Source organism: Microtus oregoni, unplaced genomic scaffold (genome assembly GCF_018167655.1).
Source record: "Microtus oregoni isolate MIOR12 unplaced genomic scaffold, Mior012 000027F_ref0000203, whole genome shotgun sequence".
Taxonomy (NCBI): Eukaryota; Metazoa; Chordata; class Mammalia; order Rodentia; family Cricetidae; genus Microtus; species Microtus oregoni.
This window is the reverse complement of record NW_024543086.1, coordinates 19,193,118-19,213,219: the sequence shown is the minus strand read 5'-3', so window position 1 is coordinate 19,213,219 and position 20,102 is coordinate 19,193,118. Positions and strand designations below refer to the sequence as shown.

At 57.1% G+C, this 20,102-nt stretch overlaps 5 protein-coding genes across 9 annotated transcripts; 3 read left to right on the top strand and 2 right to left on the bottom strand.

The window, feature by feature from the left end:
- Positions 1–804: 804 nt before the first annotated feature.
- Igfals (insulin like growth factor binding protein acid labile subunit) lies at positions 805–5,196 on the top strand. Its single transcript, XM_041676513.1, has 2 exons — positions 805–875; positions 3,063–5,196. The coding sequence occupies exons 1-2, from the start codon at positions 860–862 to the stop codon at positions 4,856–4,858; spliced, it is 1,812 nt and encodes a 603-aa protein (XP_041532447.1). The 5' UTR covers positions 805–859; the 3' UTR covers positions 4,859–5,196.
- Positions 5,197–5,857: 661 nt separating this feature from the next.
- Positions 5,858–9,722, bottom strand: Nubp2 (nucleotide binding protein 2). 4 transcript variants are annotated; one of them, XM_041675890.1, is made up of 8 exons: positions 9,644–9,673; positions 9,332–9,342; positions 9,049–9,167; positions 8,751–8,949; positions 7,464–7,618; positions 7,207–7,317; positions 6,910–6,979; positions 5,858–6,467 (listed from the first exon to the last, which is right to left on the bottom strand). In XM_041675890.1, the coding sequence occupies exons 4-8, from the start codon at positions 8,902–8,904 to the stop codon at positions 6,322–6,324; spliced, it is 636 nt and encodes a 211-aa protein (XP_041531824.1). In that variant the 5' UTR covers positions 8,905–8,949; positions 9,049–9,167; positions 9,332–9,342; positions 9,644–9,673; the 3' UTR covers positions 5,858–6,321. The 4 variants fall into 4 exon arrangements, with proteins under 4 accessions (XP_041531824.1, XP_041531820.1, XP_041531821.1 ...); XM_041675886.1 differs by lacking the exon at positions 9,332–9,342 and having other exon boundaries at positions 9,644–9,722; XM_041675887.1 differs by lacking the exon at positions 9,332–9,342 and having other exon boundaries at positions 8,751–8,966; positions 9,644–9,664.
- A 288-nt stretch (positions 9,723–10,010) lies between these two features.
- On the top strand, positions 10,011–15,713 carry Spsb3 (splA/ryanodine receptor domain and SOCS box containing 3). The gene is given in 9 exon segments (XM_041675883.1): positions 10,011–10,092; positions 10,095–10,271; positions 10,274–10,428; positions 11,121–11,258; positions 13,842–14,019; positions 14,134–14,321; positions 14,400–14,502; positions 14,577–14,702; positions 14,928–15,713. Coding segments are annotated over 9 exon segments (1,476 nt in total). The 5' UTR covers positions 10,011–10,025; the 3' UTR covers positions 15,272–15,713.
- Eme2 (essential meiotic structure-specific endonuclease subunit 2) lies at positions 12,068–18,942 on the bottom strand. Of its 2 annotated transcripts, XM_041675884.1 has the most exons (8): positions 18,596–18,942; positions 18,337–18,473; positions 17,862–17,954; positions 17,152–17,243; positions 16,902–16,995; positions 16,631–16,746; positions 16,341–16,530; positions 12,068–16,270 (listed from the first exon to the last, which is right to left on the bottom strand). In XM_041675884.1, the coding sequence occupies exons 1-8, from the start codon at positions 18,822–18,824 to the stop codon at positions 16,100–16,102; spliced, it is 1,122 nt and encodes a 373-aa protein (XP_041531818.1). In that variant the 5' UTR covers positions 18,825–18,942; the 3' UTR covers positions 12,068–16,099. The 2 variants fall into 2 exon arrangements, with proteins under 2 accessions (XP_041531818.1, XP_041531819.1); XM_041675885.1 differs by lacking the exons at positions 16,902–16,995; positions 17,152–17,243 and having other exon boundaries at positions 18,596–18,940.
- Positions 18,893–20,054, top strand: Mrps34 (mitochondrial ribosomal protein S34). The gene is made up of 3 exons (XM_041675891.1): positions 18,893–19,262; positions 19,437–19,479; positions 19,562–20,054. The coding sequence occupies exons 1-3, from the start codon at positions 18,942–18,944 to the stop codon at positions 19,852–19,854; spliced, it is 657 nt and encodes a 218-aa protein (XP_041531825.1). The 5' UTR covers positions 18,893–18,941; the 3' UTR covers positions 19,855–20,054.
- The last annotated feature ends 48 nt before the right edge of the window (positions 20,055–20,102 follow it).

The following is a 20,102-nucleotide window of genomic DNA, read 5'->3' as shown; positions in this document are numbered from 1 at the left end:
CACAGAAGCACCCACATTCCCTCAGGCCTCAGAGCCACCACCCACAGCTTCACTGAGTGGTCCTGGAGGGAGGAGCTGAGCGCCCAGCTCGGACAGATGTACCACACGGCTGTCTCACTCGGATGATGTCCAGAGGCTGACCTGGTACACTCTGCATCTGATGGCATATTCAGGGCTAGACACAGGCCGCATGGGCCCCGAGCATGGCCCTGGGAAAGAAACCTTGACAGGATAGCTGAGCTTTTGGGGAGTAGAGAACGCTGGTTATGTTACTGTGCTGTGTGACTCAGGACCCAGGAGGCTGACTTGGCTCTAACCAAGCTGTCAAAAGCCTGCTAAGGCCTCCACTCCACATCCAGAGGTGTTTGCAGTGAACAGGAAGAGATCCATCCCAGCCCAGAGTAAAGCAGGGCCCCGCAGGGACTCCCGGGCACTGCTGCCTGGCCCCCTTTCCCAACAGAGACTGAGGCAGGCCACTGGCCCCACAGCCCTGCTGAGCCTGCACTTTTCCTGTGTAAACTGCTCTGTGGCTCTGGGCGGAGCCTGCCCCTGCCGATCTATAATTTCTCAGAAAAGAGGCTGAGGAATAACCTGGAAAATGCCCTGGAGATGAGGCAGCAGAGTGGAAGCCACAGCCCCCTGACCCTCCCAGACCTGTCTACTTCCTCTGTCTGCCTGGAGATAGGTCCTAATGTCCCCCAGCCCCCCCTCCCCGAGAAGTGCTCCCCCTGAAACCTGGCCCCTCCCGTGTGCATTCCCACCACCCCGGCAGGGCAAAGGGACAGAGCTCAAGGCAGGGTTCGCCGCTTCCGAGCGTCCGCCAGGTCACAGCTCTCAGGCCCTGGAGGAGGAAGCCGAGATGGGGCTCCGGCAGGGTGAGTGGAGCCAGGGCCAAGTTGGGGGCCCCATGAGCAGCCCCCTAACCTCCCCGAGACAGCACATTTACCCGGGGTCTCTACACACAAGGAACTGTGGTAGTTAGGCCCTTGTTGCCGCTGAGAACAGTCAGAGCCCGTGGAAGCTGCTGGCCCTGGCCCTTAGGGCCTGGGTTTCCCACTGTCCCCTTGCCAGGCTTCCCCAAGAGGGCTGTGCTACTGAAGGCAAACATGAGGTAGCTGGTGGCCCTGCCAGGTGTTCCTAGAAGAGGCCCTGGGGGAGGGGCAGTGGCCAGACATCAGCTGACCTAGAGGTCACTGGAAGGCTGAGACTGAGCCCTGGACAAACCACTGGGCTGGGAAGCCCAAACGGTGGGACCAACTTATCCTGTTAAACCCCAGCTAAGCCAGGCAGTGGTGGTGCACAGCTTTAAATCCCAGCGCTTGGAAAGCAGAGGCAGGTGGATCTCTATGAGATCTCTATGAGTTTGGGGCCAGCCTGGTATACAGAGTGAGTTCAGGATAACCAGGGCTACACAAAGAAACCCTGTCTTGAAAAACGCCCCCCCCCCAAAAAAAAAAAGAAAAGAAAAAAAGAAACCCCAGCTCAGGCAACATGCTAGAAATACAGGAGGGTCTGTAAGAAACAGGCAGCAACTGCTTAACCCGATAGAGCCATCTGCTCAGTATGGGGGTGAGTGGGGGGTTCCCCAGGATCTGCGAGCTCCCTTAGGGTATTCTCACCTTGGCTGAACCTACTTGGAGAGAGGGGCCTCTCTATCTTGAGCACCAGATCCTGTAAGGCTGCTCCAACAAGCCTCTACCTTCAACACCTGCATGGGCAGCCTTCAGAGCCCCACGTCTCCCCCGCACCATCTGCACCCAGAAGACTTGCGGTTGAGACTAGCTGCCCAGCACGAGAGGGTTAAAGGAGACCGAGTGTGGGGCAGGGCCAGCTTAAGGCTGCCAGCTACTGGCAGTGAGGAAATCCAGAGGGCAGCAGCCTGCACTTAGGCAGCCCTCACTCACTGCCTGCCTGCAGCCAGTTCTGTGCGAGGCGCAATGGCCCCGAGGACAGGTGAGGACCCCGTATCCCGGCCACTTGCTCTGAGGGTAGCTGGCCCTCAACCCTGAGCCCACTGGGAAAAGCTGTAGTGAGCTCAGCTCAGGGTGGGCTGGTGGGAATTCTGGATGGGGTCTTGGATTCTGCTAATCATGACCCCAAGGGGTCTGTTACGCTCTCCCTTGGTGGTGGCACTGGGGGGAGGGCCGAAGGAAGGCAGGGCAGGCAGGAACAAGTACCGAACCCCTGGGCATATCGAGGTGCAGAAACAAGCTCCCCACAGCCCTACCTCACAGCTTGCCGCGACGGTGTGCTAGCCACAGCCTGTGACCCTTCTAGCTTCTGCTCCTCTCAGGGGCCCAGCCCCGGGTGAGTACGAAGCCAGTCTTATCCTTGCCTGCCTTTGGCATGCTACCACAATGCCAGGGGCTGCTCCATGAAGTCTCACTCCAGAACCGTTGTACAGTTACTCCGGATGCAGGCTGTGTGGTGCGGAACGGTGCTGCCCAGCCTGAGCTGGTGCTCTCGGCATAGACTTGAGGTGCTGGTGGAGCCGTGAGAGTGGAGACAGGGTTTTCTAGACCCCATTCTTCTGCCAGCAGGTGGTACAGGCTGCATATACTGGGGAGCAAGTAGGGTGTGCCTCTTCCAGCTAGGGGCCCAGCAGGCAGGGAGCGCCCAGCTTGCCGTTCAGTCACTGGGGACCACAAATGAATATGCTGCCCGGGTCTGTTCCAGAATATTCTGGAACAGCCAGGTCTTGGCCAACAGCTCGGCTCTGCTTTTCAGCCTGTGTATACCCCAGAGGGCACAGACTGCCACATGGCCTAGTGGCCAGGGCCAGGGCCAGGGTTGCCTGTGGAGCCAGGTTGAAATGGAAGCCTCTAAGCCCTGGGTGTGATGAGATGGGGACCACCACTCGCTGGTCCCGTGAACTGGAAAAGTGAAGTTACTCCCAAGGATAGGATCTGGCTGCTCATATCAAAGAGGGTTGATCACAGGTCTCAGACCTCAAACAACACCCTTCTCTTACAGTGGCTGAGGCCTAGGGAAGCCCAGGGGTTGGCTCACATCGTGGGTCACAGTCCTCTGGGCACCTCCTTGCCAAGCCCTTCTCCCCACAGGAGGCCCAGCCCTGGTGGTACTTCTGGCTTTCTGGGTGGCACTGGGCTCCTGTGACCTGCAAGGGGCAGATCCTGGAGCATCCACAGATGCCGAGGGCCCCCCGTGCCCTGTCACCTGTACCTGCAGCTATGACGACCACACAGAGGAGCTCAGCGTCTTCTGCAGTTCGAGGAACCTCACACGGCTGCCTGATGGCATCCCAGCAAGCACCAGGGCCCTGTGGCTCGACGGCAACAACCTTTCCTCCATCCCCTCGGCGGCTTTCCAAAACCTGTCCAGCTTGGACTTCCTCAACCTGCAGGGCAGCTGGCTGAGCAGTCTGGAGCCCCAGGCGCTGCTGGGCCTGCAGAACCTCTACCACTTGCACCTGGAGCGGAACCTGCTCCGGGGCCTCGCTGCTGGCTTGTTCACGCACACGCCCAGCCTGGCTTCACTCAGCCTGAGCAACAACCTCCTGGGCCGGCTGGAAGAGGGGCTGTTCCGGGGCCTCAGTCACCTCTGGGACCTCAACCTGGGCTGGAACAGCCTAGTGGTACTGCCCGATACGGTGTTCCAGGGCCTGGGTAACCTCCGGGAGCTGGTGCTGGCTGGCAACAAACTGGCTTACCTGCAGCCTTCGCTCTTCTGTGGCTTGGGTGAGCTGCAAGAGCTGGACCTGAGCAGGAACGCGCTGCGCAGCGTCAAAGCCAACGTCTTCATACACCTGCCCAGGCTGCAGAAGTTGTACCTGGACCGCAACTTTGTCACAGCTGTGGCCCCCGGTGCCTTCCTGGGCATGAAGGCACTGCGCTGGCTGGACCTGTCCCATAACCGCGTGGCAGGCCTCCTGGAGGACACCTTCCCAGGCCTGCTGGGTCTGCATGTTCTGCGCCTGGCACACAACGCCATCACTATCTTGCGGCCCCGTACTTTCAAAGACTTACACTTCTTGGAGGAACTGCAGCTTGGTCACAATCGCATCCGGCAGTTAGGTGAGAAGACATTTGAGGGCCTTGGGCAGCTGGAGGTGCTCACGCTCAATGACAATCAGATCCACGAGGTCAAGGTGGGTGCCTTCTTTGGTCTCTTCAATGTGGCCGTTATGAATCTCTCCGGCAATTGTCTGAAGAACCTCCCAGAGCGAGTGTTCCAGGGCCTGGGCAAGCTGCACAGCCTGCACCTGGAGCACAGCTGCCTGGGCCGCATCCGCCTGCACACTTTCGCTGGCCTCTCGGGGCTGCGCAGGCTCTTCCTCAAGGGCAACAGCATCTCCAGCATCGAGGAGCATAGCCTGGCAGGTCTCTCTGAGCTCCTTGAGCTTGATCTTACCGACAACCAGCTCACACATCTGCCCCGCCAGCTTTTCCAGGGACTTGGTCAGCTGGAGTACCTGCTTCTCTCGTATAACCGGCTGTCGGCGCTGTCTGAGGATGTACTGAGCCCCTTGCAGCGGGCCTTCTGGCTGGACATCTCCCACAACCGCCTGGAGGGGCTGTCGGAAGGCCTTTTCTCACGACTGGGGCGGCTGCGCTACCTCAGCCTCAGGAACAACTCTTTGCACACCTTCTCGCCACAGCCTGGCCTAGAGCGTCTGTGGCTTGATGCCAACCCCTGGGACTGCCACTGTCCCCTCAAGGCACTGCGTGACTTTGCCCTGCAGAACCCCGGCGTTGTCCCCCGCTTTGTTCAGACTGTCTGTGAGGGGGATGACTGCCAACCGGTGCACACCTACAACAACATCACCTGTGCTGGCCCTGCCGACGTCTCAGGCCTCGACCTTCGAGACATCAGCGAAACACATTTTGCGCACTGCTGACTCTGGCTACCACTGGCCTGGTTTGGCCTAATGCCGCCTTGTGGTCAGGACAGTTCTCACTGTTACCAGAATCGCCAGCCCTCGAAGCCAGTGTGGGGAGGGGCGGAGAATACCTACTCAACTCTAGGGGACAGGTCCTAGGCTGCTCACTTCCTAGAAGCAGGGCAGTACTGGCAGCCATGTGGCCTAAACTCAGAAAGGTGGGCACAGGCCAGGTGCCCAAGGACCCAACCAGGAGGCGAAGCACTCAGCAGCACTCCCTGCTGGCAACAATTAAAAGCAAGCACTAAGCATGGCTTGTTGAGTGTGCCCTTGTCCCCACCTCTTCTACAGCTCTACCTGAGCCTACTTGTGACTTGCTGGTGTTGGGAACATATGTCCCACTTCACCTTGCCCTCTTGGGTTTCCTGGGACCCTCTCCTCCAACACAAGGAACTACAGGCACCTATATCTTCCCAAAACATGGCATTGCAGCCTTCCCTCAGGGCACGACACTGGGACCAGGTGGGCTTCTCACAGCTGTCCAGATCCCAGGTGGTCAGAGCCCAGCTGTGGAGGTCACCACATCGCTCACTGCTGGGCATGAACAGTGGTGCTGGGGCGGAGGCAGGTGGGAGGTGAGGACAGCACCTTCCCATCTGACTGCAGGAACCATCCTCTGAAATGCTTCCCAGGCCCCCACTATCCCCTGGAGACCTCAGCTTTGCCCCAGGAAGACATAACAGGTTACCATGTGCTTTCCAGAACTTTCCTTCCTGACCTTTCCAGGAAGGAGGAAAGGGCCTCCGTGCCTCAGCTCACTCCTCAACTCTCATCCTATGGCTTCCAGCTGCCCCAGGCCCACGGGGTCTCTGAAAACACAACGTGCAGACACCTGTCCCCAAGACAAGACAGACATCCTCACCATCTCTTCAGGCCCCGTTATATCTTTACTAATACTGCCTGTTCCAGACCTAGAATGCAGCAAAAGCCATCTCACTGAGGACAAAAGGGTCTGGATGCTGGGTTCTCCACAAGGTAGGGAGATAGTTTAATGGCAGACTCCCGTAAGTTACCAAGTAAACCACACAGTGCATCACGGAAGGCTCCACAGCACAGTCCTTGTGGGCACTCAGGGTCCCTCAGGAGGAGAATGTACTGGCCAGCTCGTGTATAGTGTGCTGTCTGAGCAGCCTGTGGATCTGGTGGATCTGGGGCGGAGGGAACTAGGGCTGGACAAAGCCCATAGGGTGGAGGTTAAGGCTGCGACCATCTCAAGAAACTAGGACCCAAATCGTCCCCTCAGCTACAAACTAGTCTGGCAAGGCCGCTGATGGTAAAGAAAACTCTGCCCCGAACACTGGGGCCTGCAGGGAGATGTCTGCACGGAGGTCATCGCACAGACCAGCCATTGCTCAGGCCAGTCCTGAGGACACCAGCTCCCAGAGCTCCTGTAGGCTGTGGACAGAGAGGCTGGGAGGCTGTCAGGAGTGCAGAGCAGGCATCCTGTGCAGAACTTTCTGGGCGATGGAAGTGAGTGCGGCATAGGCAGTGCTCTTGGGGAACTCCTGGATGAAGTCACGGCCCTCCTCCAGGCTCCTGGTGAGCTGGGGGTCCAGGGGAACCGAGCCTACAACAGCAAAGGCCAGGGAAGGGCTGAAAGAGGGCTCAGTGGTGGAAGTGCTGTTGCTGAGTCTGACAACCCGCGTTCAGTCTCTGGGACCTACTGGCCCCCCCACCCCAAACTGTCACCTGGCTTCCCCATGTTCCCTGTGGCAAGTGCCACAACCCCCTCCCCAAGAAACAAACAAAAATAAGAGGAGGCCTAGCAAGGCTCAGCAGGTGAGAAGTGTCAACCACCACACACTCACCAGAAACTCAGGCTGCTGACCTCCCTGACAATAACTGGGGCAAGTGGCAGAGCCTGGTACCCCTGCCATATGCACTCCCACAAGACTGCTGGGCGGCGGGCAGCCCACATAAACCAAACTCCACACTCACTGAAGTCAGGCCCACTCAGAAGCCTGGTAGGTGCAATCTGGGACCCTTGCTGGCTTGCTCTTGACACTTACCTAAAAAGGGGACTCCAGCCAGCTGGGCCAGCTCCTCCCCTCCACCCCTGGAGAAGACGTTGGTGCAGTCCTAGGAAACAAAGGCTGTGAGGGTCCAGTCTGCAGACCCACGGCCAAGCTGAGACCTCCAGCTGCTCCAGGGAGAATACCCAGGTAGGAACAGTGTCTTCATTGGCCAGGAAGTCACTCATCTGAACTGATGGGCAGGGGACTTTCTTACTGGAAGCCTCTGACTGCTTGCCCTGTCTTTCACTCCCTCAGACCTTGAATTAAGCCCACCCATCTTCAGAGACTCACAGCGCAGTGTGGGCAGACGAAGCCGCTCATGTTCTCCACGACCCCTATGACCTGCAGCCCAGTCTTCCTACAGAAAGTCAGCTCCCGCCTCACATCCCCAACAGACACTGCCTGTAGATCAGAGTAAAGAGGCCAGTCAGCCACATGTCAGCCAAGAACCATGCAATCAGCAGGGAACATGGCCCACCACAGCCCAGCCCAACAGGACACAGGCACACAGACACACGCCCCAGGTGACGTTGGAGATGCCATAGTACCTGTGGTGTGGTGACCACAAGAGCCCCCAGGGGCCTGTAGGGGCGCAGGGCTTCCACGGTGGCCATGTGCTCATCAGAAGTCCCTGGTGGCGTGTCCACAACCAGATAGTCCAGCTCTCCCCAGGCCACGTCAGACACGAACTGCTTTATCAGCGCTGCCGAGACCCCAGAGATCAGAAGTAACCTGAGGGGGGGTTAGGCTGGGGAGGCCCATCTTGTCCAGCCCCCAGCCCCAGATCTACCAGCAGGAACACCTGCCACACAAGGCAGCAAGGGTCCTTGATCTGCGAGGTGACTGGGGAGGCAGAGCTCGGGGGGCCACACAAGCACTCCATGCTTCCCAGCAGCCGTGTTACGGCCAGCACTGAACTGCCTCCACACACTCCACCCGACCCGGCTCTACCCCTTATGGCCCCGGGTGACGATGGAACCTTGAGTCTCCCTGAAGGGCCTCTGGTCCTCTAATGGCCTGACATGAAGCTCCTTGCCGGCACGTCCAGGAGCAGCAAGCCATTCCCTCTCAGTGTGTTCTTCTTCCAGGCAGTTTCCCCACTACAGCCAGGATGGTCTAACGTTACCTCCTTGGAGTTCAGCGCATGGCCCACTACACACTGTTGCGCCTCAGACCCATGTGCTGAGAGAGGGCGAGGCTCTCAGGAGACCTCCCTTCCTAACTAAGAGATGGACAACACAGGCCAAACACAGCTTCTCCCCTGCTGCGCACCACGCCCCCATGTCTGCGCTCTGTGCGCTAGAACCCAGTTCGCGAGCTTCGGGAAAGGGGGCTGGAGGTTGAGAATACAGATGAAGAGACAGACAGACATGCAGACCTTTTAACACTGATACCAAAAGCCCCACTTTAATTAACACCATGTAGGCTTAAATACACGGCAGTCAATGGCCAACAGGTGAAAATCCCATCCTCTGATCCTCTAAGCTAGGCACAGCTTAAAGGCCAGGACTCAATTAGTCCCAACATCCAGCTGAAGGCTAGGACTTAATTGGTCCCAACACTCCCCTGTGTGGGTCCCATGTCGCTCTATCCATTCAGAGGCTGATATGGCTGTTACAGAAGCTGGAAGAGGCTTCTCAGGGACAGAGGGGTGTGTATATCCAGCTGGGTGGGCATGCATGAGCCATGGAAGCGTTCCATTGGCACAGAGTCTCCAATACCAAGAGGCCAGGGCTAGATCCAAATACCTAGATACCATGATAGGAGGGAAAGTAGCCACAATAAAGCGGTACTGAAGGGTCAGCTGGAGGACCTCCCGCCCACTGAGTTCTTACCATGTTTCTTGGGACCTCTCCACACCACGGCCTCGTTAGGGTTCTCCAGCAGGAAGCCCACAGACATGAGGGAGATGCTCTGCTCCTGATCCACAAAGACAGGCACCCAGCCTTGGTCACACTGGTGCACTGCCTTGCCTTGTGCACGGAGCATGCGTGGGATGCTGGGCCCGCACAGGTCTACATCTAGGATCCCCACCTAAAAGAGAGTGGAGGCTGAGGGTGGAGAGAAGCCCTCCAGGATTGCTGGGAGCTGGAAACTAAGTGCAGCAGGTGTCAGCCCGGGTCGGGGCCTCACCTTCTTGCCCTGGTGGCGCAGCGCCAGGGCCAACTCCGTGGAGATGGTACTTTTCCCAACGCCCCCCTTTCCAGAGAGGACAAGGATGATATTTCGCACTCCAGCCAGATTCCCGGGCTCTGGTGAGAAAAAGGAGTTGGGGTGTCCGGGAGAGCGACAAAGACAAAGGTACCCTGGTAGAAGGTCTTCTAGAAGTCCCAGACCTGCATGTCAGGGTCTCACTTCTGCCTGAGGTGGATTAACTGAAGGTGGATTACACGTGACGCCGTGTACGAACGCTCACCTGTGATAATCCTTAAATGCCAGCAGAGACAGAGGAAACATAGAGGCTAGTTTATCACAGCTACGCGGCACCTGTGCCCGAATGCACAGACTGCAGCGGGCTCCCAGCTCTCTGGGAGGAGCAAGGCTGAGGACCTAGAGCAGCCTTAACCGCCTCCATGTGCATCCGCGTCACCCGGCTGGCTCGGTAAACAAGGGGACATGCCATGCATTGGCGTCGCAGGCCACTCTGTGTGCAGGCCACCGGTGAGTTGCACTCGGTCCGCCTTCAGACTTCCCCGACCCCTCACGCCTGGCCGACCCGCATGCTCACCAGCTGCCGCCTCCATCCCGCCGCCAGCTGCTCTTCGCGACTCCCTTCCGCTTTCTCTCCAAACCTCTGAGCCTTTGAACCAATGGCAACAAGAGTCCGCCCCTGGCTCATTTTGAGAGGCCTAGTCTCTCAATCATCAGCCAATCAGATCACCTGAAGAGAACCCGATCCTGGCAACTGATGATGACGCCACGGACACAGAAATACTTCCGCATGCTTGTCCAATAGTGATGCGAGAATCTTTTTGACAGCTCTAGCGAGGACCAGTAGGAAGTTTGGTTCAGGATTGACAGGTCGAGCAGGCCTCTCGACAGCAGTCCTGTCTCGCGAGACCCGCCCCCGCGCGAAGTCGCAGGAGCGCCCGCCTTCGGCTGCCGGGCCAATGCAGCGCGGGGGCGGGGATTGTTTGCGTCGCGGCCGGAACGGAAAGTGGGTCATCGCCGGCGGAGCGCTTGGCCGCAGGTGAGCCGCGCCGGCCCAGCCCGGCCAGGCCCGGCGGGCGGCGCGCTGACCTTGCAGGCGGTCAAACCGGCCACCCTTTGTTCCGCGGCGGTGGTGCTCGGGTTTCTGGGCGGGGACCTCTGAGCCAGGTGCTAGCCGCTTCGTCGTAGCGAGATCCGCGAGCCTCTGGCCCCGCGGAGGCCGAGCGCGGCTGCGTCCCGGGACATCTGAGGTTCATTCATTGGGTTCCTACCGTGTACTCCTGTCCGGCCCTCAGCCAGCCCAATTGCTGCGGAGTGCTGGGCGCGGCCACGCTCGGCCCCTTTGTGGGTGACTGGGGCGAGGTAGGGTAGTGCAGTGGATCTGCGGGGGACGGGAGTCGACTATTAGACCCAGACAGTCCACTCGGGTGAGGAGATCTATCCCTCCCAGAGCCTTGCATTTTGTCCCAGCAACGACGTAAAGGCCTGAGTGGAGTTTAAGGTTGTTTCCGAGACTGAGCTGGTTTGTAGTGTGTGGAGCGGGATGGGTCAGAGAGAGTTGTGTGGTGCAGGAAGTGGTGGGTTTCCTGCGACAAGTTGGAACCACTTCAGGTGTGCTGGAAGAAGGGGGTGTCAGGAGTGGATGACAGCTGTGTTTTTGGCACGAGGAACTGGATGCTGGGGATGCCATTTGCCAAAGTGGACAGCGGAGGAGGAGCAAGTTAAGTGTCATATACCCGAGGGGCAGCAGCTCCTGAATGGAACGCAGAGATGGGCTGGGGCACCTCCAGAGTTATGGGTGTCTGGGTTGCGTTTCACACCATCGCCCTGTGCTTGATTGAGGTTCTTAGATACTGGAGCCAGGTATGAGCTTGTGGGAGTTTCTGGAGCCCAGGCTGAGTGTTCAGGGCCAAGTAGTCCCCATCCTGTGGTGGGTCTGTGGCCTAGCCTGCCAGGTGGCCCAGAAATACCAGGGGGCAGAGTTTGGGTATTGGTCTTGTTTCGGTATTCTGACACATTGTGTCTTTAAGACTTACAATTAAGTTTTTCTCCAGGTCCTTTCCACAATGGCCCGGCGTCCACGGAGTAGCAGAGCATGGCACTTTGTTCTGAGTGCAGCCCGCCGAGACACAGATGCCCGAGCCGTGGCTTTGGCAGGCACCACTAACCGGGGCTATGACTCTGATGGGCAGGTAGGTCTCACTGACAAGGTGGGGTGGACCAGTGTGTGGATGGAGGTTGGACTGTCTCCTGGTATCTCATGCTCGGAAGGGGGCTCTTTGGCCTGGTAAAGACTGTGTAGCTTGAGAGTGACAGAGACTCAGGACGGACAGGGATCCCTGCCCAGGGAATGTGAGTCCCGGACAGTGCTGGTCAGTGCACAGCAGATGCCTAGTCATCAGCCCTACCAGTTTCCGGAATAACTGTTGCCAACTTGGTACCCACCTTCTGGATATTTTTGTTTTGTTTACTATTGTGTGGCACAGTTAATGGGTGGATGTCAGGAGACAATTTTTGTTTTCCTTTGTGGGCTTGTCCTCTCCTTCCACCTTTATTTGGGACCTGGGGATCAAGCTCAGGTTGTTCTTTATTTATTGTAGCAAGCACACACATGCTGGACCATCTTGATCACCCTGTATGTTTCTTCTGCTACACAAATATTCACTTTACATTCATGTGTATAAAAGGATCTGTGGTCTTTATTTTTTTCTTTTTTTGAGACTGGGTTTCTGTGTAGCCTTGGCTATTCTGGAACTACACCAAGCTAGATTTGAACTCAGAGATTCACCTGCCTCTGCTTCCCAAGCATTGGGATGAAAGGCATGTGCTACCACCAGCTGCTTTTTTTTAGAAATAGTGTCACACTGTAACACAGGCTGGCCTTGGACTTGAGGCAGTTTATTTACTGTGTGGGCACACGTGCCCCATGATGAACATGTCAAGTCAGGATGCTTCTACCATATGATACCCATGGGATTAAATTCAGGCCATCGACAAATGCTTCTGTTTTTGTTCTTAAATCTTTAGTTCTTGAGTTCAGTTTTCAAAGACATCCTTTGTTGCTGACTCCAGGCACAGGGAGGCCCAGGAATGCAGGGCCCAGGGTAGATACCAGCTTGATACACCTGACCAGGCCCTTGGGGTGGCTCATCAGTCTTGCTTTCCTGGACTGGTATTCTGGCCCTGCCCTGTGTCGCCTCTACTCTGATGTCATAGCTTCCTACAACACAGTCCCTTCTAGAAGCTCATGGGATCGCCTCACATGGGTGTGAGGAAAACTTGGAAGCCATAGGTTTACTGACTTGGTCAGTGGGGTCTTCTGAACTTGAGAGGTCAGTCCAAATTTTCAGCCACGCCCAATGACAGCCTGTATGCCTGCCTGCTACTGCCTCAGAGTCATCACTGAGGGATGGCCGCAGTGACACGTGCGTGCCTGTCATGTAGTCAGGTGTCAGTTAGTTCCCGGTGTCCCTGGGCCCTTTGCTGGGTTGAGCCGCATCCTCCCTCCTTCCTGTCCTAAGGTAGATTGACTGTATACCCTGACTCCTGATTCACTGGGTTTGCCTTGGCTTTAGAGGAGCCAATCTTTGCCAGTGGGTGCAAGGTCTGCCCTATAAGCCTTTCCTTCAGACAGGATAGCTGTTCCGGTTGGCTGCTGAAGGGTCTAGGTTCACCTCGGTTACTACATCCTGTGTCTGGCTTCCTGTGGAGTTACTACTCCCCTATTCCAGCATGCAGGCCTGGAGTTGAAGGTTAGTCTCCAGTCTCCCTTAGTTGTCTGGTTGGTGCTGGCTACTTCCTCACGGTACTGAACAACCACCATAATGGTTCTTGGGATCGGGTGTGTGATTTGAGGCCTTGCCCGAGGAGCTGGCAGTATTGCAAAAGAAGCAGAGAACAGGAGAGTGGAGAGCGTTGAGTATTGTGGAAAGAATATGGGGGTGAAAGATCTGGTCCAAGCTTCTGTTGGTGGCTGAATGCTTCCATTTAGGGATCGCAGGGATCACCTGGTGCCCATCACAGGGCTGGATATGTGGCTGGCAATAGATGTGACTCAAGAGTGGACGACAGAACTGATATGGTCGCGGTCTGCTCAGGTTATAGAGGGGTCATGAACTGTGTAGGGCATGGCAGGCCAAGGAGGCAGAAGCCAAAGCTCCAGGGAGACTGCCGAGCAGCTGAATGGGAATAGTGTCAGTAGCTGGAACCTGGCCAGCCCTGCTTTGTCTACACCTGTCAGCCTCCGAGGACTGAGCTCCAGCCACATGGACTGCATCTCTGGAGGAGTTTGCAGCAGCCACATTAGCCCGTTAGGATTCACTGCGATGCTCCTTTTGCTTCCGGTGGCCTTGCATGGGATGGGAACACACATCCTAAGGCTTAGGTCTTACTTAGGCTGTGAGGAATCAGATGCTAGACCTTGCTGACAGTACCAGCCCTGTGGTCTAGGAGACCTTGAGCTACCTAGAAACGACAGGAGGTGGGTGCTGGAGGGCCCCATCTCGTGTGGTCTGTGCGGAAATGGTGCTGACGGCTGTATATTGAGTCTTAGAGTCCATTAAGAAGTGAAGTGAGACGCTGTCCCCCAGGAACACCTCCCCATTCCACTGTACTCTCATGCATACAAGTCAAATTTTAGCACTGAGGCTGCTTATGCTGGACACTGGAGAACCCCAGGAGGTGTCTGGATTCTTCTGGAGGATGTGAGAAAGGGTCAGGTAGCCTGGCAATGGGAAAGCTGCCATAAATAGAATAATCTGTCACTTTCCTCCCAGCACAGTGACTCTGACTCCGACCCTGAGTACTCTTCCCTGCCACCATCCATCCCCAGTGCTGTGCCTGTGACAGGGGAGTCCTTCTGTGACTGTGAGGGTCAGAACGAGGCTACCTTCTGCAACAGCCTACACACAGCACACCGCGGCAAGGACTGCCGGTGTGGTGAGGAGGATGAGGGTGAGTGCCTGTCACTGGTGCCTGGGGTGGGCGGATGGGGCGGGCAGATTCTCTAGCACCAGAGTAAGGCTGCTTTGCCCCAGCCCTGCCTAGTTTTGGGCCACTGTCTTACAGATTTTGATTGGGTCTGGGATGACCTGAACAAGTCCTCAGCCACCTTGCTGAGCTGTGATAACCGCAAGGTCAGCTTTCATATGGAGTACAGCTGTGGCACTGCGGCCATCCGGGGCACCAAAGAGCTAGGGGATGGCCAGCATTTCTGGGAAATCAAGATGACCTCTCCTGTGTATGGCACTGACATGGTAAATGGCCAGCCAAGAGGGTAGCTGCCATGGGCCCTGGCCCCTAGGCACTTAACTAGCTCAGCCCCACTGTTTCAGATGGTGGGCATTGGGACCTCAGATGTAGACCTGGACAAGTACCATCACACATTCTGCAGCCTGCTTGGCAGGGACGAAGACAGCTGGGGCCTCTCCTACACTGGTAGGTATTGCCTGGGTTGTGGGCGGGGCCGGCAGTGTCACAGGCCTCCCAGGCTTACCCATCTGCTCTCCCAGGGCTCCTCCATCACAAAGGCGACAAGATGACTTTCTCATCTCGCTTCGGCCAGGGCTCTATCATCGGCGTACACTTGGACACCTGGCATGGGACGCTGACCTTCTTCAAGAACAGGAAGTGCATAGGTGAGGGTGCCTTCCTGACCAGGTCTCAGTCAGGTGCTGGAGACCAAAGATGGAGCATAGGGTACAGTCAGGCAGCTGATCTGAGGCTCTCCAGGGTGGACAGGTGAAGCCAAGCTGAGTCTGTCTTCTGTGTTCAGAGTGGCATGAGCTGTTCACCTTGGTGTATTATGGGAGGAGCTTCTTGGCTCCTGACCTACATACACTCAGGTTGAGTCTTCCTTCCAGGAGTGGCTGCCACCCGGCTGCAAAACAGAAGGTTCTACCCGATGGTGTGCTCCACAGCTGCCAAGAGCAGCATGAAAGTCATCCGCTCCTGTGCCAGCTCCACCTCCCTGCAATACCTGTGCTGCTATCGCCTGCGCCAGCTGCGGCCAAACTCAGGAGATACCCTCGAGGGCCTGCCCTTGCCACCTGGCCTCAAGCAAGTGCTACGTAACAAGCTGGGCTGGGTCCTGAGCATGAACTGCAACCACTGGAAGTCCCCTGGACCCCCTCCTGGCACAGCCACAGCTGGTGTTGAGAGCACCGAGACCAGGCCCTGTCAGAGGAAGCGCTGCAAAAGAAGCTGACTTCTCCAGCTGAAGCGCGGCTACCTTATTCTGTCCCTTCCAGGGCAGCAGGAGAGGAAGAACTGAGGTCCAGGCTTGTCCCCATCTCTCTGAAGCCAGGACAGTCTTCTGATGGCCGTGGAGCGTGGAGGCCATTCTTCTGCATGTCCTGGGGGAGCAGCACTCTATTTGTGCCCTGAGTTGCCATGTGTCTTGGGAACAGCAGCCCAAACATTTCAGGACCTGGATTATAAACCTGGGATGCTAGCTTACTCAAACACTCACAGCCCAGGAAAAAGGAGATGGGCTGTCCCAACCCACAGGGCCTTGGGGTTTTCCTGACTTGCAACTGCATGTTGTCAGCTCCTGCCCATTACAAAGATGTCAGTGGGTGCCCTGTGAAGGGTTTTTGACTCGTTCCCATAGGCTATATAACATTAAAACGGTCCCTAATAAGGCCTGAGCTGTCCGTGCCTATGGTTTACCTTTCACTGTGTCTGTCTGTCCAGCAGCTTGGATCTCTTCTCCCGAGGGTCTCTTACTACTTCCTGAGGATGTACCCTAAGCTTCCAGATAGCAATGGGACTGGGAATTACCCAAATGGGCACTCAGTTCTGCCACCAGGCTTCCTGCACCCAGGATCCAGGCCAAGGGCATGTTGAAGCCCCAGTCATTCCAGGGCTCCTGCTACCTACTGCCCAGCTTCTCATGATACTTCCATTTGACCAGAGAATAACGGTCTAACCCAGACTGAAAAAGTATGCTGGTAGGGCCCAATCCTTGCCTGCCTCTCAGAGTGACTAGTCAGTCTCTGGGGCAAGAAGCAGCCCAAGGATGTCACAGGTGTGATCAAGAACTCAGGTCCAGCAGGAGGTGGGGGTTGGTGGTGGTCAAGAAGATACAGATTCGGCGTGAAATGTCAGGTCCCACCCTCCGGGGCTGCCTGCCTCTGTGGACCTTCACGGGGAGGTCAGCTAGGAGATTCAGGCGCTCCTGTTCCGTGCCGCAGTCCAGTAAAGCCTAGAGTGGGCACAGGTGTGAGTATGCAGGCTTTAGGTCCTAGTCCTGGGAAGGGGACTTGGGGATTCACCTGTTGCAGAAGGCGGGGCGAGGGGAAGGCGGTGACAACAGCATCAGCCACAGCTGGGCTGACCCGGTTGAACTGTCTGATTTGCCGCCACCATACTCCTCGGAGCCCAGAGCCATCTTTGGCCACTTGCTGACCTGAGGCCCAGTGCCCTGCTGTGCAGAAGGAAAAGGCCTGGGAGTCCCGGTACTGCCTGAAATGAGAGGGAAACCCAGACAGAGCCTTGAGAACCTTCATCTGTGCTGCCCTCCAGCCCTGTCCCACCTCCACTAGGTCCCTGCGGGGGTACATACTTGGAAGGGCGCTGGGAGAGGGCCTTGGTGAAGGCACACACATACTGACTCAGCTCCTGCCATGAGGCCACCAGCAGCACATCCAGGTCTGCGTGGAGCTGAAGCAGCACCAGGACCTGGGGAGCGTGACAGTGGGTATGGGCTGGATGTCCTCTGAGGAGTGCCAACCCATTTTGCTGGGGACAAAGTCTAGCTCTGACAGGCCCCATACAGCAACCCAAGTGCAGAAGCCGAGGCCAGCCATCTAACGCAACTCAGTGGCAGCCCTTACCTCCTCCACCTCGGGCCAGCTGATGGCCACCTTGCCGTGGGCTTCCTTTGACTTATTTAGCTGCCATGTCCTTTGAGAACTGGGATGCTGAGACCTGAACAGAGGGAACCTTTGGGCTTCCAAATCTCCTGCCTCTGCAGGGTCCACCCAGTGCAAGTGGGGCCGGCTGGAACACAGCAGCCCCTAGAGGCAATCCCATTTTACTAGAACACCACCCAAGCCAGCCCTTCTAGTTCAGGGAAAGTGGTACCACGTGTATGCATCCAGTCCAATGACAGCCAGGTGGAGGCGGGCTGGACTGTTGGGAGGTAGCCAGGGCGTGGAGTAAGGTGGACCTGTGGTCTGAAAGAAGAACCATCACACACCTGCTCTCAGGTGGGCCACGGCAGCGCGCCATAGCCACCAGTGCGGTGTTTCCAGAGGCAAGAGGGAACTGGGGGAATCTCCCAGGTCTTGTCTGTTCTCTGGGGATTGGCTCTGCTTCATTAAGGCTCAGGAGTACCCAGGCACATTCCAGCTACAGTGCAGAAGTGAGCCGGCCCCCTTGCTTCTGGTCCACTTTACACCCAGGCTGGCCATTGGCTGGCCACCCATCAGGTGCTTGACAAATGCTGACCCCTGGTCACTAGCACCCACTAAGAGATCAGCAGAACTGTACTCCAGGCAAATATCAGCTAGGCATTGTTCCCCTTGAGTTCAAGGAACACGAGCAGCCAAGTGAGGGATTATCAGTCGTTGTAGGCAGACCCCATAGCCAGCATATATGGGTACTACCAGCGAGAATTCTAGGCTCCTCCCCCACCCCGGCCAGTTTGCAGTCCAGGTCACCATTCTCAGTTCTCCCAGAGGACCTTCAATCCTCTTGTGTCTAGAGCGCTCAGCAGGTTTCCTTGTATTTCCCTCAACACCTCTATGGTAGCTCCAGCCCTACAAGACAAATGACAGATCTTCCCCAGATACCTGGGACAGCTGCACAGCACTCCGAAGAAACTCCTGGGGTTCTAGCAGCAGCAGCTGTTCCCGCTCATCCTCAGACCACACCTCCAGCGGCACCTGTAGGGGACATCACCAGCCCTGCTAACCACCTGGGTGGGCCCAAGGTTTTTTTGCCCCCTACTGCCCAGCCACCAAACACTGTCAATAACTCTTCAGCTCTCCACACAGTGGCGTTCAGGCCTGCCAGGACTGCTCCCTCGAAGTTCCAGACTACAAAACTAGCCCATTCAATGAACAACCCATCCTCATTGCCAACAGGAGGTTCTGGCAGCAGTTGGGTTCAGGTTTCTTGTGTTAAGAAATGCGACTGGGCATCCTTCAGCTTTTAGGTTACTCCTGTGCGAGGCAAGAAAGATAGATGCAGAGACTTCGCTAGCCAGAGGCAGAAGTGAAACCTGAAATAAGACCGGCACTAGGGTGGTGATAGTGAGACACTCACACTGCTGGGGGCTGGGTCGGTCCTCACGACGCTCCACTGCAGGCTGCGGGACAGGAGCTGCGGCTCGATGCGGCATTCACAGCCTAGCGTGCCCAACGCCTCCATCAGGATATCGGAACCTGCATCTTCCAGGATAGCTGGGAACGGTAGACGACAGCTCGGTCATTTCACCCTCTCCCGTGAGGGCTTGTGGATGACGCTGCCACCCTGACGTGGAGCCAGCCCCAAGTTCCCAGCCTCTTCACCCCCGGCCCCGCACCTGGATCCACGCACACCGCCAGGCGACTCAGGACCTGATCCGTCCGTAATGCCTTGGCCGCAGTCCTGCGCTCGCTTGCTGTACTCGAGGCTTGCGTGCCCACCTTCCTAGCGGCGGCACCTTCGTCGTCTGAGTCGGAGATCTCCCAGGTTTGAGGTCGCCGCTGACCTAGGCCCCGACCCCGGCCGCGACGCTGGCCAGTAGCTCTCCTGGGTACTCCCTCTGCCATAGTCCACCCTTCCCACAGCTTCCGGATGTACCCGGATGCTTTTGTACAGGACACCGACCGCTTCCGGATCGGGAGAGCTCCAGAAGCACAAGTTTCCGGCGGTGTAAGGACACAGGCATGGCGCGGAAGAGAGTAAGACCCCGGCTGATCGCCGAGCTGGCCCGCCGCATACGCGCCTTGCGCGAGCAGCGGAACCAGCCTCGAGACTCGCAGCTCTACGCCCTAGACTACGAGACTCTGACCCGGCCACACTCGGGTCGCCGGCTGCCGGTGCGCGCCTGGGCCGACGTGCGCCGTGAGAGCCGCCTCCTACAGCTGCTCGCCCGCCTCCCGTTGTTTGGCCTGGGCCGTCTGGTCACCCGCAAGTCCTGGCTATGGCAGCACGACGAGCCGTGCTACTGGCGCCTCACGCGAGTGAGGCCCGACTACACGGCGCAGGTGCGCTCTCTCCCTATGCTGCCCGTTCTTGTCTACACTTTATTCATCTTGCCCACCCTGGACCACACCGGCTGGTTCTACCCACCCTGAACCACCTGGGCCTGTATACCTCCCTTACCTACGTAACTTAGTGGCAGTGGCTCTGTGTTGATAATTCCTCCTCTTGTTCTGCAGAACTTGGACCACGGGAGGGCCTGGGGCATCCTGACCTTCAAAGGTAAGGCTGGATGCTAGTTGGAGCTTGTTATGGTTCGCAGGTTATCCAACCAGCAGGCAGTCAGCTTGTCTTCTTTCCCCAGGGAAGAGTGAGGATGAGGCTCGGGAAATCGAGCATGTCATGTACCACGATTGGCGGTTGGTACCCAAGCACGAAGAGGAGGCCTTCACTGCGTTCACTGCGAAACCAGAGGACAGGTTGAACCCTGTCCCCTACCCACCTCTGCTGCGGGCCATGATCCTTGCTGAACGACAGAAAAATGGGGATACCAGTGTCCAGGAGCCACTCCTGAACCTGGAGAGGACTCGGGTGCATCCCTGGGACTACCCTGCAAAACAGGAGACCAAAGGGAAGGCCAAGGGAACCCCAGTCTAACTGCCAGGACGGGCAGAGAAGTCGTTTGAGTCATTTGATGGACAAGTGTCTTTGACTGTGCCAGATCTCCCTTTTGGAGGAGAGTTAGACCCTACAGCCCTGACACACCTCCCAATGAATGGTGGCGCAGTTGTCAGGCTGTCGGTTTCAGGCGGCCTCTTACTCGCACTTTGGTCTGGAAATAAAGGCACGAAGTGGCCCGTGTTGTGGTTTCATTACGTGGGTACCGCAGGACGGGGCAGGGAAGG

Coding starts and splice junctions, on each gene's coding strand:
- Nubp2 (XM_041675886.1), bottom strand. Junction 7,318..7,463: donor TTGTGGTCACCACACCACAG/GTACTATGGCAT, acceptor TCTGATCTACAG/GCAGTGTCTGTTGGGGATGT. Junction 6,468..6,909: donor GGCTGGAGTCCCCTTTTTAG/GTAAGTGTCAAG, acceptor TTGCTGTTGTAG/GCTCGGTTCCCCTGGACCCC.
- Eme2 (XM_041675884.1), bottom strand. CDS start 18,824: ATGGCAGAGGGAGTACCCAGGAGAGCTACTGGCCAGCGTCGCGGCCGG. Junction 17,955..18,336: donor CCGACCCAGCCCCCAGCAGT/GTGAGTGTCTCA, acceptor TGTCCCCTACAG/GTGCCGCTGGAGGTGTGGTC. Junction 16,531..16,630: donor CTCTCCCAGCGCCCTTCCAA/GTATGTACCCCC, acceptor CTCTCATTTCAG/GCAGTACCGGGACTCCCAGG.
- Mrps34 (XM_041675891.1), top strand. CDS start 18,942: ATGGCGCGGAAGAGAGTAAGACCCCGGCTGATCGCCGAGCTGGCCCGC. Junction 19,263..19,436: donor GGCCCGACTACACGGCGCAG/GTGCGCTCTCTC, acceptor CTTGTTCTGCAG/AACTTGGACCACGGGAGGGC. Junction 19,480..19,561: donor GGGCATCCTGACCTTCAAAG/GTAAGGCTGGAT, acceptor TTCTTTCCCCAG/GGAAGAGTGAGGATGAGGCT.